The sequence below is a fragment of the Caloenas nicobarica genome, chromosome 4 (assembly GCF_036013445.1).
Source record: "Caloenas nicobarica isolate bCalNic1 chromosome 4, bCalNic1.hap1, whole genome shotgun sequence".
Classification (NCBI taxonomy): domain Eukaryota; kingdom Metazoa; phylum Chordata; class Aves; order Columbiformes; family Columbidae; genus Caloenas; species Caloenas nicobarica.
In genome coordinates, this window is record NC_088248.1 from 26,386,088 (window position 1) to 26,399,438 (window position 13,351).

General features: G+C 39.4%; 1 protein-coding gene across 1 annotated transcript in view; it reads left to right on the forward strand.

Annotated features, from left to right (window-relative positions):
• ANTXR2 (ANTXR cell adhesion molecule 2) overlaps positions 1 to 13,351 on the forward strand; it is a 122,017-nt gene that overhangs the window by 66,832 nt on the left and 41,834 nt on the right. The window contains exons 13-16 of the mRNA XM_065634277.1: positions 2,329 to 2,370; positions 3,416 to 3,511; positions 7,564 to 7,731; positions 8,947 to 9,027. Coding sequence (XP_065490349.1) covers positions 2,329 to 2,370; positions 3,416 to 3,511; positions 7,564 to 7,731; positions 8,947 to 9,027 — 387 coding nt within the window. The remainder of the gene's footprint in view (positions 1 to 2,328; positions 2,371 to 3,415; positions 3,512 to 7,563; positions 7,732 to 8,946; positions 9,028 to 13,351) is intronic.

A 13,351-nucleotide genomic window follows, 5' to 3' on the forward strand; every position in this document is an offset into this window, starting at 1 on the left:
GGCATTTACATTCCACTTCTGTCAGCAGGAGTGACTATCTGCTACTCAAAGCAGATTATTTTCTCACACCACTGTCACATTTAAAACAAGTTTCATTTTCTGAAGCTATTAGAAATAGCTAATTAATGTATTGGTTAGCTTCAAATCAAGTTTACCCTATAACTTCAGGGACTTTAGCAGCTGGCATAGGATTAGATCCTTTGCTCAGGGAGTCAAACAAAAACTGTCATTGATGCGTGACTTTTGAAGCACAGTGAGGTCAACAAGTAGGGTTTTTCTCCATTGCCTGGGGAAGAAATTTTGATTCTGTAAATATCAATAGGTGTAAGGGCTCAAGTGAACTTTAGCATGCATCACAAGTAAGTGTACTACACAAAATTGTCTTTGCCTGGGAGAGATTGCAAGACTTAAGAATTGTAGAACTATAGAAAGCGGAGTGATAATACTGTTTAATATGTATTCATATAAATCCGAAACCTAGCTAGGCCTTCCCACCCTGTGCAGCTTGTAGTCCTGGCAACAAAATACGTTTTTTTTTGAGATAATCATTAGAGACAGGCAAAAGGGAAATAAGAATGAGAATTAAGTAAGATAAGGTGACCCTTAGTATATTGAAAGTACTGTTTTACTGTTTCCAGTCTTTTAGTTGCTTTCAGAGAGAATGAAGTATCTTAATGCTTTGGAAAATCTTACTCTGCACCCAAGTATCTTTCAGAATCTGTCCCATGATCCCTCTATGGTGTTGTTTCTGTAAAGTTAGGGCAGTAAGTCCAGTCTGGCGCTCAGGAATGTTTCATTAATTAAATAATTGATTTCTGTTGTCTTCTGAAAATTCCTTACAGGTGGGAAGAAAAAATATTCAGAAACATTTAAAGAAAAGTAATTTCAGGCATGTTTTTGCAACATCACAGCAGCAAAGGAGTGTCTGGATAAAAAGCATAGTTGACTTTCCAGTCCACTCCAAGTACCCTAAGCTTGCTTGATGAACAATTCAGTATCTTAAACCTGAAGTGCTCAGGAAAAATGTTTCCAAGGGTGTGGTAACTTATTTCTCTGATTTGATATAATTCCTGTATCCAGTGATAAAAGTCCATAGCTTGTTTACACAGTAACTCATAACTATCTTGGTGGCAATGTGACTCGAAATGTAAATCAAGAAGGAAAACTCTTGATTATTAATAAAAAAATAATGTTTCTTTTATATATGATGCTATACATCTGTGCAGTGACAGATTATTTATAGGCAGTGGTAGAGTAAATGGAAGTACTATAATTAATAGCACCTGGTGAATAAAATAATACATACTTCAATTAAAGTACTTAATCGCGTATTAGGAGATTTAGGTGTTTGCATTATGGACAATTTTGGTTATGTTTGTATACTACTAAGGCCTAGCAGAAACAGACTCCTTTATATTAATGGGGTATGTTTTAGTCATTTCTATACAATATTCAAGCATTAAAAATGACTTGATATCACTGAAGTACTTCTTTTTAGCTTACAAACCTGTTTTTCTTGTGGAAGAACACCTGTGCATTCAGTTTTCATTTTAATCATTGAAAAGGCTCACTGCCTTCCTCTTCCCCTCCCTGTACTGTTCAGTGTATTCTTGTCAGTAGCAGGGAACTCCCTGAGATTTACAAAATGTATGTGAGAAAGAGAAGAGGAAGAAACTGTAGGTAGAGGTTTAAATATAGGTGTCAGTGAATTATCCCAAGAGTGGGCCTTATTCGGAAACAGTTTAAGAAGCCTTGTGAATTTAACTCCCACTTGCAGGCACTCCACACTCAACAGCCAAGAAGCTCGATACTTAAATTATGAGATCTGATATGCGAGATCTGCGGAAACGATCTGGACATCTAGAGGTGAAGCCTGAGCTACCAGAAGGCATTTCACACTTGTCATTGGGCCAGAAATTATCCAGCAGCATGGCACAAGGAAGCAGGCATCTTGGCCCATGATTATGCAAGACCTCACATAAACCCTGGGATGCTTTTCCTCCCAGGCTTGCTAATTAACGCCATAGGATTTCATCGCTGGCTATTACTAAGAATGACTAAGTCTTATCCGGTCAGGAAGCAAAGTGGCAGACATGTCTCCCCGAAGAGTGTCTGCCAGTCAATTTATGTTATTTTCTATCAGACGGATGGTGTTAATTTCCAGAAGGCCTCGATAATCGATACCCAAGGGACTCAGCAGCAGCGGTTGCCAATTTGCAAGCAGATGTGGGCAGGCCAGATAGAAAGAGTTCACTTTTAAAATTTTCTGTTGGCTTTTGGATGCTGCCAGTGCAATTCCTTATGCTTTTATTTGTTTGGCTTTTTCAGGTCATCAAAGATCCACCTCCACCTCCACCACCTCCAAAAGAGGTAGGGTTTGATGGTGCTCTGCTCATCGCACTGGTTACACAATACCACTCCTCTGTGCTTTCCTGTGTTCTGTGAATCTGTCTCTGTCCGAGCTGCTGAAGAAGAAGGAACTGCCCCGTGGGAAGCCTTAAGCTGAGAGTGGGATGGCCCAAGTCCAAATCTCTGTTCTGTCTCAGTCATCTCAGCATGGCATGAATTAAGCCACTTAACCCCAGATTCACAGAAATATTTAGGGGCTTTATCTCAAGATAGCCGAACATTATTTTTCCCATTCTGCAGTAAAACCAGAAACACTGAATAGCTCTTGTGTAACTGTCTACAGATTCATGTACAACTTAAACAGCATTTTCCCCCAGCTTTGGCATTCCAGACACTAAAAAACCCTTATAAGGAAATTTTTCTCCCTCATGGGCAATAATGCACTAGAAGATCTTCTGGTGTTTTCAGTATTTTTGCCCCTTGGTCTTGATTTAGCCAAGTATTCAAGTGTGCTCTGACAGTTAAGTCCATGGTAAGGTGCATTTCATTGAGCTGAGGCAGCCAAGAGTGATTTTGACAAAGGTTGGCTCAGGAAGTGGTGATCAGCTGTGTAACTTTTATCTGCAGATCTGCTGAACAGCACCGGCTGAATCCAAATGAGTAGGGCTGATGATCTGGCTCTTTGAAGGCATTCTATGTTCTGTAGGAGAAGCCACTGCAAATTCCTTTCTTTGTGTACATTTTGCTTATTTTTATCAGTGGAAAGGAAAAGGGTGAAGAAAAGGAATGATGGCCAGTAGAACACACAGTTGGATTCCACATTTGGACTTTCCTAATGGTCACCAAAAATGCTTTTCCTGTGCAAAGCAATAAAAATATTTCCAAACATGACCAGATTTTGTTTGGAAATTGGTAAAAACTTGGGGAACTGAAATATCTGATCTCTCACACTTAACATGGGAAAACTTAGCCTCTGTGAACTCTAGTGAAATATACTAAAAAGACACATAGTTGAGTGAAAAAAAAGTATATTTTTAAACTAAATGTTATTTGAATTTAATAACAGGAAGAAGAACAAGACCCCTTGCCAACCAAGAAATGGCCCACAGTGGATGCTTCCTACTATGGTGGACGAGGAGTTGGAGGAATTAAACGGATGGAGGTTTGTGCAACATGGAGATGCGAGTTCACTAAACCGCAAGCTTTCTGAGGCTGCAAATGGTGGAAACAAATACTTTTAAAGTGTACTGAAAATACAAGGGCATAATGTGTGCTTCCTTCCCAGTGACATAAGCCTTATAGAATTTTTTACCATATTGAACAATTTTGACCTTGCCTATGAAAGAACAGCTTTCAGTAGTTCCATTTGACTGGAACTTTAAATAGCTGCCTGAAGACATGCTCTTTCCATCAAGCTAATGAGAAAGAGAGAGTGAGAGCCTTTTCTGAATGTTTTGGAAGAAATTACAGTGAAACATAAGTCCTCCAACTGTGGGCCAGCCAAATGCGCTGACAATGGTGACTCTAAGGAGAGGCTTGATCCCAAAGGAACTCATAGCAACAACAGTGCCTGTCTTTGAAGAGACATGATAGCATCATGTTAATTAAAACAGAATGAAAAATGTGCATACTTACGGGCATGTCCTTATATCAGATTTTATAGTCAAGTCAGCCTTTATGGAATTTGCAAAGCAGTTTTCTGCAGTTTAACTTCCATCTAGGAAACAGTCTCTGTCTGAAATACCCACCTAGGCCATAGTGATCTATCTTGATGAAACTTGAAATGTATTGGCCTAAGAATCAGCTTTGCTTGAGTTCTTTTTAAATGTAGCAGAAGAATATGCACATTTAAAGCTGTGTTGGTTGTATGTGTTTCATTCAGCAGTTCAGAATTGCTAATTGAGAAGAGCTTCCGATTTTAGAAAAAGAAACCATTTTGTGGAATGCTTTTCAGAGACAATACGTGATGAGCTTCCAGGAGGAGTTCTAGGAGGGGTTCCAGGGTTTAAATCATTACAGTTTGTAAATGAGATCTTGCCCAATGAAACACAAACCTGATAGATACCTCATGAACACAAGTAATATCAGTACCATAATGAAATGCAGATTTGTCACATAGCAAAAATACAGTATTTCCTCTTCAAAGAAGAGAGAAGAAGGCAATGATTAGGTTAGAAAACCTTTTTCATCTGTGCTAGGAATTTTGTGCGAGACTTAGGGCTAAAGATGTAAACCAAATGAAATTGCTGACAACACAAACACGGGCTCTTGAAAAGCACCTCATTTTGTGGAGCTCTGTCTCTGCCCTTCTCTGTGACCCGAGAGTACTCACAAATTTCAGGATTGGGTGCCCCATCATAAATGCTTCAGCATTTGAATATGAAGCTTTACCTCTGTCCTGTAATAGGGAGGCTGAGGGAAATGCTGGTTTAACAGTCCATTCCCAGCTGTTTGGACAGAGCAGTATCGGACGTCATTCCTTTCAATGGCTCAAGAGAGCATGTTGCTCATCTGGTGAATCAGGGCAGAGCAAGTGTGGAAATGAGAGAAAAACCAGAAATTGTCTAAGATGATGCAGGTGAGCGGGTCAAAGGGAGGTTATTTCCTACCTGACAGTTAAATGTGGTCTCTGTGCTGTGGCCAGCCAAAATCTTGCTGGACTAGTCATGACATTTCTTTACTGTTCTTAGTTCATGTGGTCATGCAGTTGTTTATTTTCCATTGCTTCTCTCTGCTCTACTTTTCTGCCATTTTTCTGGCAACTTGATTCTTCTAGCAGCTTCCTTGCATAGAGAAAATTAGAAAATGAACCAGTAAACTTCCAGTTACCACTCCTGCTCTATTTCTTTTTGCTTACTATATTTCCTTTCAGAGCAGTTACATTCACTCCTGCCTTTTCCACTAGTTTTACCCCTCTGTGACAGTCCATAATAATTTAGCCAGTGTTACTCACCCTTCCTACATCTAACTTTTGGCATTGCTTTAAAGTTTTATGATGTCATTTCTATACCCCACCCATTGCAGGCAGTAAGTTTTTATGTCAAAGTTGTGTTGTCAGACTCCACAAATTCTGGTTTCTTCTGGGTGAAGCTACTTTAGTCTGAAGGAGAAGGTCATTTTATCAGTAAGGAATCCACCATCTATCTATAAATGGTTTTAACAGTGTTTAAAATACATTTTAACAACCTCATAAAAAACACCATAAAAGTACCATTGATCACAGTGAAAGATACAGATGCATTTTAATGACTCAGCAGGGCCTACTTGGACGTGAAAGCCCATTCTAATATTGCGGAGAGAAGATTCCCCAGCGAGAAAAAGAAATTACTAAGCAAGCCAAACAGTAAAGTTCAAAATAACAGAAAAGTTCAAAACAATCCCCCTCCTAAGAAATGATGGTCTGTATTTTACCAAGGTAAGTTACAGTATTACAGACCAACTTAAGCTCTGTCATATTTCACTGCGGTCATTCTCTACATTGAGTGGTAAAAACACTTGGTGGTGGTGATAAAATGACAAGATTTTCCTCCAAGGTATTTAATTTTTCAGAATCGGGTTAGACTCTGTCTCACCTCTCTTTTCCCCACATGGCATATCAGCACATTCTGCATATGGCGCTGATGAGGATCAAGAAGTCAGGCTGCTTCCTTCTCCCATCCCACGGCATAGTTATCCTGGCACACTACTGTGTCCCTAGCAAGACCTGGAGCAGTCTTTTTGCTCCCTGCGGGTAGGAGAAGGAAGACCGGGGAATGTCTTTTTCCTGGTGAGCAAAACAACGTTGTGCCCCTTTGCAGTGGGAGAGTTGTTGCATCCCAGTGTTTTTCTGCATACTTTTCAAGTGCTTGAATTGGCAGGTAGCAAGATAAAACTGACATTTACCTACCAAGCAGTGTGCAGTGATGCTCTTAATTCTTTCCCTCAGGTGGAAGGTCAGTCTTCTCTGATTCTTCTTAGTTTGGTTCTTCTGTTTTCATGCCTGACATCTCCAGTCAGGAGGTCCCTGAAAAAAGCAAGTGTGTTGGCGGAGTCCTTCAGTAATGGTTAGCTGTTTTCCGGTAACAGTTTCATGACTCATCAGTGCACCACATTTATCCAAGATGTAATGTCAGAATTTAACTTGCTGGCTTTAGGTGTATCGGGTCCTCCTTACAGACTAGATTGTAGCAGATTGCATGATTTGGAAAGTCTTGCACTGTAAATAATCCAGGCCAGTTTTACTAAGAATTTTCAAACTCCATCCATAGCTTCTAGATGTTCTTTTGGATGATAAAGTAACAGTCTTGTCTAGGTTTGTTTCTTTGTACAATGCAGCAAACATCCTTGCTCTAATTGCTGCACAGTGTTTCCAATTACAAGATGAAATAAGATTATTGTAGCAAGACAAATGATCTCTCTTGGAGGGAAGGTGTTTTTCTGTATTTTCTTTTTACAGCATAGTAAATACAACCTCTCATGGAAGTGGAAATATGTGGTTGTCTCACCAACAGCAATAGTCCAGGTTTCCTTTCTCCTTGACTCCTCTGTATGTATTTTATATACTGTGGCAGTGATAAAGTATACATTGTTACATGTTTTGCATTTAGTTATTATGCAGGTTAGACTGCTTCATCTGTGTTTTCTCCAGTATATATATCTTCTGGCAGAACTATGTGAAAACCTGAGCAGTTTCAAGGAGCTTCTGCTAAAACTTGCTTAAGTATTGCTTTCTATCTAAACTGGGGTTCTCAACAACATGCTGTGTTAGGAAATCTGGGATGTCAAAAATCCAGCCTTTCATCAGGGCCAGATTAAGGTCTGCTTCTAGGATAAAACAGAATTGGAAATTATATTTTTGCACCATTAAGAAGAGAAGATTTTGCATATTTCCTGTCTTTTTTACAGCCCGTGTAAGGGCCAGATAGAGGCCTTGACTGTGTAAGCACTGCTCAGCAGCAACTAAACATCCCTGTGTTAGCTGTGTTTTCAGCACAAATCCAAACCCCATGCAAACTATTATGATGAAAATTAACTCTGTCCCAGCCAAAACCAGCACATTAACTAAGAATACTTGTCATCACAAATGAAGAGTGAACATTTTCCTCAATACCTCCCCCTCTTGTTAATTTAGAACTTCTTCCAAATTTAAACTTTTTCAGCTTTGTCTGTTATTTGCATCAGTTTGCTTGTTCTTTTCCTACAGCACATTTACATATGAACTCTGGCTTTACTTAGGTTCGCTGGGGTGATAAAGGATCCACTGAAGAAGGGGCTAGATTAGAAAAAGCAAAAAATGCTGTGGTGAAACTTCCAGAAGAACCAGAAGAACCTTTTCATCCTAAACCACCTAAACCAAAGCCTACCTCACCAGCCATTCAGGAGAAGTGGTATACACCAATTAAGGTAATGTTTTTAGTCTTCAGTACAATATAATTTTGTACTAACGGCTGACTGGCGTTTGTCTGCCTTACCTGTCTTATGCCTGCTGAACTGTACATTATTTTTCAAGTATTCCCATTCAAATGTAATATGCTATTCTCAAAGTTAACACCTACTCAGGATGGATAGCAGGAGCAGAGTTTTTAGCCCTAGATGCACTACTTCATTGTTACATACAACATTCTGTTATCCTTTCACAAAAAAGGGATGTATCCTACAATAAGAGTATTAAAATATATGGAGGCTTTTTTGGCATTTGGTCTATCTCAATGTATTTCTAACGAAGCCTAAAACTACAAAGTTTGTAGCTGTAATACTAAGTTTTAAACATTGAATTAAACTCACTACCAATCAAGAAAAATAAAAATTACAAAGCCTGACAAACAAGCAAAACACAATAAACAGCATAAAGACATTTTCCTCTGTAGATGCCATGAGTCACTTGCAAACCCATAACAAGCTCTCCTTAGAAACTGAAGTTGGGTAAGAGCACAGAATACACAGGTTTAGCTGGGAGTACGGACAAAGCTATTCTGTCCTCACAACTTCTTATCAGAAGTCCTGAACATGTTGTCCACACACACACACATGCACACTCTGCAACCCATCTGTGCAGAGCGGGATGCTTCTGACAAGCATCAGAACTGCAATGCATGTTCCCGCACAGGCTGTCTGAGCACTCCCAGTGAACCTGCTGCATTCAGTACCTGCTAGAATCAGCACAGAGCACAAGTCTGCTGTATACCATGTGCTGAGCAGGTGTGAGCCTTCCTGAGAGCGACAACCTTGCTGTATACATGCTGTAAAAACAAACACATTAATGTGGGAGAAATCTCAGCTGGACATGTGGCAAATCAACCCCAGGTACTGGCAAATAAACATATTACTTCTAAATCACTCAGAAATAAATGTGGGTTAGATCACAGCCACTCTGCTCTCAGTGGAGATGATAGTGGAGTACCTTGCATTCACCAATGGGAAAAAGCAGCACCACAGCTATGTGGTGTGGATGACACAAGCCTAGGTTTATAGTTTGCTTATCCAGCTCTAAGGAACTTGTGTTCAGTTCTGCCAGTAAATTTCTCCATGGATCTCCTTGGACAGTAACTCAGCACATGTGATGTGCTCTCCATTGACTGATTTTATCACACTTAAAGTCCTGTTGCTCTGTTGCCACAGGGTCGACTTGATGCACTGTGGGCGCTGTTACGAAGACAGTATGACAGAGTCTCTTTGATGCGACCACAGCAAGGAGATGAGGTTTGTGTGCGGTGAGCGTGTCTGCTAGAGTCAGCAAAAGAGGGGTGTGTTACAGCCAGGCTTTAGCAGCTGCTGAACATTGGCAATTCTTTGACCTTAACTAAAGCAAGCAGTGCAGCTGAAAGAACAGCACAACAGGGAAAATAATGCATCGGGGAAACAAAGTATATTGAAAGATGCATCACACTCACCAGCCAAAGTAATGCTGCAGGAACACGGATCTCCTGAACACAGGGTGCTTTTTGTGTGTTCAGCTGGAAAACAGTAACATAGCACAGACTTCATGCAGTGTCCACTCTCTATAGCAAATACCCAAAACTTTCTTATTTCCAGCTATTTATAAGAGTAGAATTTCACTATCAGAATACAAAAACAACATAAAATTTCATGACCACTAATAGCTTTCATGCAAGTTGCTTCACCTGCCTTTGCACTTACATGCCAAAGGTGACTTTCATAGAAAAAAAAAGTGAGGAAACTTGTTTCTTAGACAATCCATTCTTCTAGAACACTTATGATCCTCCACTACAAAGACAGCTATGACTGGGAAGTAGAGGAAGTAAGAGTGACTATTTGAACCTTTTATAGTAAAGCTAGATAGTGTATTTCTGATTGTTATTCCTTAAGAAAGTATTACTTTAAATCTTAGCATTTATCTCAGGAACTGATGTATCATTAAGGTATTTCAAATCTACTGGAACCATTCAGATTCCTGTTCATGACACATCTGAAGAGGCATAGGAGCAAACTGTTTCCTCTGAGATGGCAACTTTTTCTCAACAAACTGGCCCCAGATGGGTGTGACAGATCAGATCCATAGCACAAAGCAGCAGTGTGCAAGAACGCTTTTTTTGCCACATACACATCTTTATGATGACATATAAGAATTAGAGGTTAAAGAGGTTAAAGGGAGGGAGTTACCTTTGAGAAAATGAGAGATAGTCGGTATTTAGATTATTTTCCCAATGACGGGGATGAAGTTTGGTACTGTTCTAATGGAAGAAGAAAAGGTAAGATTTCATTAAGACAAGCGTTGGAAGAAGCAGAATGACAAAAGTGCAATACTAGAAATAGTGAACACAGTCAAATCTTAGTGTTATCATTCTAGTTGTTACGTTGGCAAGTTATTTACTCTGTATGTGGATAATACCTGCTACAAGTAACAGAATTAACAATAATAAGTCTACATACAAAATATACACTTCAATATAGTTTAACAGGTGAATTGAATGTAAATAGGAATGTAGAAGAAATGGTGCCTGAACAGGCTAAAAAATTGTCAGTCCAGCCCTGTTTTGAGGATTTCTGGCCATAAAGGCAGCTGGTTACTGTAAAAATTGCCTTGGCAGGGAAGGCTTTGTTGAGCCATTGTGAAGTCAGGCATCTGTCTTTTCTGGACATAACAGGAAGACACCAACATCTTGCTTTATGAAAAACAGAGAAGTAGCTCACTAATCTTTGGTATCCCCACTGAAAAAAGGAGTAGAATTTGTACTGATGAATAAAATCTAAACCAATGGTCATTAAGCTGTCACCTGTAACACTGTAGGAATGCAGTTTCTGTCTGGCACGGTATTTCATATCTCGAGGGGAAAAATAATTGTCTTTTTACTAGTTTATAACCTGCTAGGTACAGCTCCTGCACTGTGTCCCTGACGGGTTAAAGTCAGTGAATGGATGAGCAGTCAAGTGTATGTACAGCAAGATACACATAGACGTACTTCAGAAGCATTGTTACGGTAAACAGCAGCCACATAGTTGTCTTGTTTTCTTTTCTTTCTTTTATTGTTTAAGAAATTGGTAGTTTCCATTTGTAGAAGAATTCACTGCTGAATTAAAGTCCTTGATCAAGTAATTGAAATTTAGGCATGAAGTATCAAAGCACAGTGAGCTTTTTCTTCCTTCTCTCTCTTCTCTCCCACCTCTTCCATGTTGCCAGGTAATACCGAGGGTGGCCCAGTTTGAGGGCTGCACACAGTTTAGTCAAGAAGCTTTTGATTGTGGATGGAAGTCCTTGGAGTCATAAATTTTTCAGCTAGCAATCCGTGAGGTTAGGGAAGCTTATACAGGTGTGAGCTAGCAGGTTGCTGCCGACATCTGTTTCGAGCGGAGGCACAGGTCCTTGGCAGCCTGCAGCGAGGCTGCAGGATTGTCAGCAGATGTAGTTAAGAGTGGCAGAACAGTTTTGGTCTCACATTTGCCGCCTGGGGGCTGAAACACTAAAGGTAGAGTGGGGGTGGACACAGCTGCGCTCCCAAACATGCCTCAGGCACAAATAAAGAGATCTAACATAGTTTGACTCTGTTGTGGTGGGGAGATGAGGACAGAGAGCCACTTCAGAGACAACTTAATGCTGCAACATCTGCCGCCAAGTTTCCAGGGAGTGACAGGGGACAGCAGGTACAGATCGAAGTCCCCACATAAACAGCCTCCATTAAGCCATGAACTCTTTTGAAGGGCTCCTATCAAACATAGTAGACTCTGCAGCAGGAGATTTTGTTTTCAAAGCTGTGTTTTGTTTTCTGCACTAACAACATAATCTATAAATGATGCATTACCTTACTTTCATACTCCTCTTTATATTTTCTTTCCTTTTTTTTAATTAAAGGGGTAAAGAAGATTGAAGCACAGTAGTTTTGGGGTACTTTGACAAACCAGTTAACTGTCTGAGGGTTTTAACTGAGGTTATGGCAACCTTCAGTCCTCAGTGTTCCATTCAGCTAGGAAGCAGAGCTGATAGTGGGTGCTGTTAGGGTGGCACGGTGGAGGAATATCTGCTGTTGTTTCTCTACTGAAATACCTTTACCACCAAGTTTGTTACTACATGAGAAGAAAACTTGTCACAGGTTCATAACATGAGCGTTAGAGTCTTGTTCTTTTATCTAAATTCTTGTGTTTATTTTCTGAGTTGCAGTTTAGCATCTAAAGGCGTTTCAAATTCTTTACATGACCTTGTCGCTTTGTGCAGTTTGATACTGGCTGAGATTCTGATCCTGTGCACATTTATGCACATAAATATCTTTAAGTCCACAGACAGCCTATGGCACTTGCATTTAAGATTTTGTGCTATCAGGATGCAAATATAGCGACTGGTAAAGGAAAAAGCCCTGTAACTAATTTTAGAGGAATTTCTATAGTAGAACTACTGAGTACTTTCAAGCTTTTTTAATGTTACAAAACAGCCTAGTACAAAGGAAGACATTTTTACTTGTTTTTAATTTTATGCTTATTACCATTTACTTGCTTTAAAGATTCATTTATAATAATGGCCTCAGGATTAATAGAAACATCTATTTAAGCTGATGTTACTTTGTCAGCATCTCTGTGTTACATAAAATTATATTCTGCATTGTGACTCTGTTAGCATCACAAAATTTATAGTTAGAAACACTGACAGTATTATATTCTCTGAAATGAGGCTCATGTTACCGTTCCCTTTGTGTTTCTTCAGTAATTCCAACACTGGGCATAGGCAGAAAATACTAAATCAGTAGCACAGTCTGTCAACTGTAGAGTGCAATAGTAATTGGTAGAAGGCTGAGGCTTCAAGTGCTTTACACTGAGAGAAAACTGACTGTTTTGAAACAAAAGACTAGGTGTGGTGCCTAGGAGTACCCCAACTGTCAGCTCCCCACAATGCTTTAACAGGGTTCAGCTGGCAGCTTGTCATCCACTTTGCAGCAGAGGTGCCAGCACTATTAGTAGCTTAGTGCTTTCTAAATCACTTAGCCATGTTTGCTTGCCTACAGGGTAATGGCAACAGGAACAAGACTAGTGATAGCATGACTTTTTGGTTTATTTCTGTATTCTCTAATATCTGAATGGTTTGTCCATTTTCTAACTGCGGAGGACCTCCTTCAAGAAAATAAAGGTGATTTGGCTTTTTTTAGTCACTGAAAATTGTTGAAATGTGTAGAGAAATAACAAGGTACAGTTAGAGAAAGATTACTGTGGCTACTTTGAAGCAGTGCACTTTATGGTTTAAAACTTTTAAAAATTAAACTGCACATAGCAAGAAGTCATATTACAATGTAAAACTCAGTTCACTGAAGCTCCTTGTTCAATTATAGTATGGTATAGCAATATTTTAGTAGAACATGGAAATTATTACGCTAATGAAAATTGTTGACTGAGAATTTGAAAAAGAAACTTCAGTATCATTCATATAGCAAAGATTATGTTTATATTGGATCTTCTAAATTCCTGCAATGGTAAAGAAGATGCAAAACTAGTTAGGAAGTATGAAAGATTAAAAAGGAGTTAAAGAGCATCTCTTTTCCTTAAGTGTTTTCTGCCAAAATATTCCTTCTGCCATTTCTTCCAG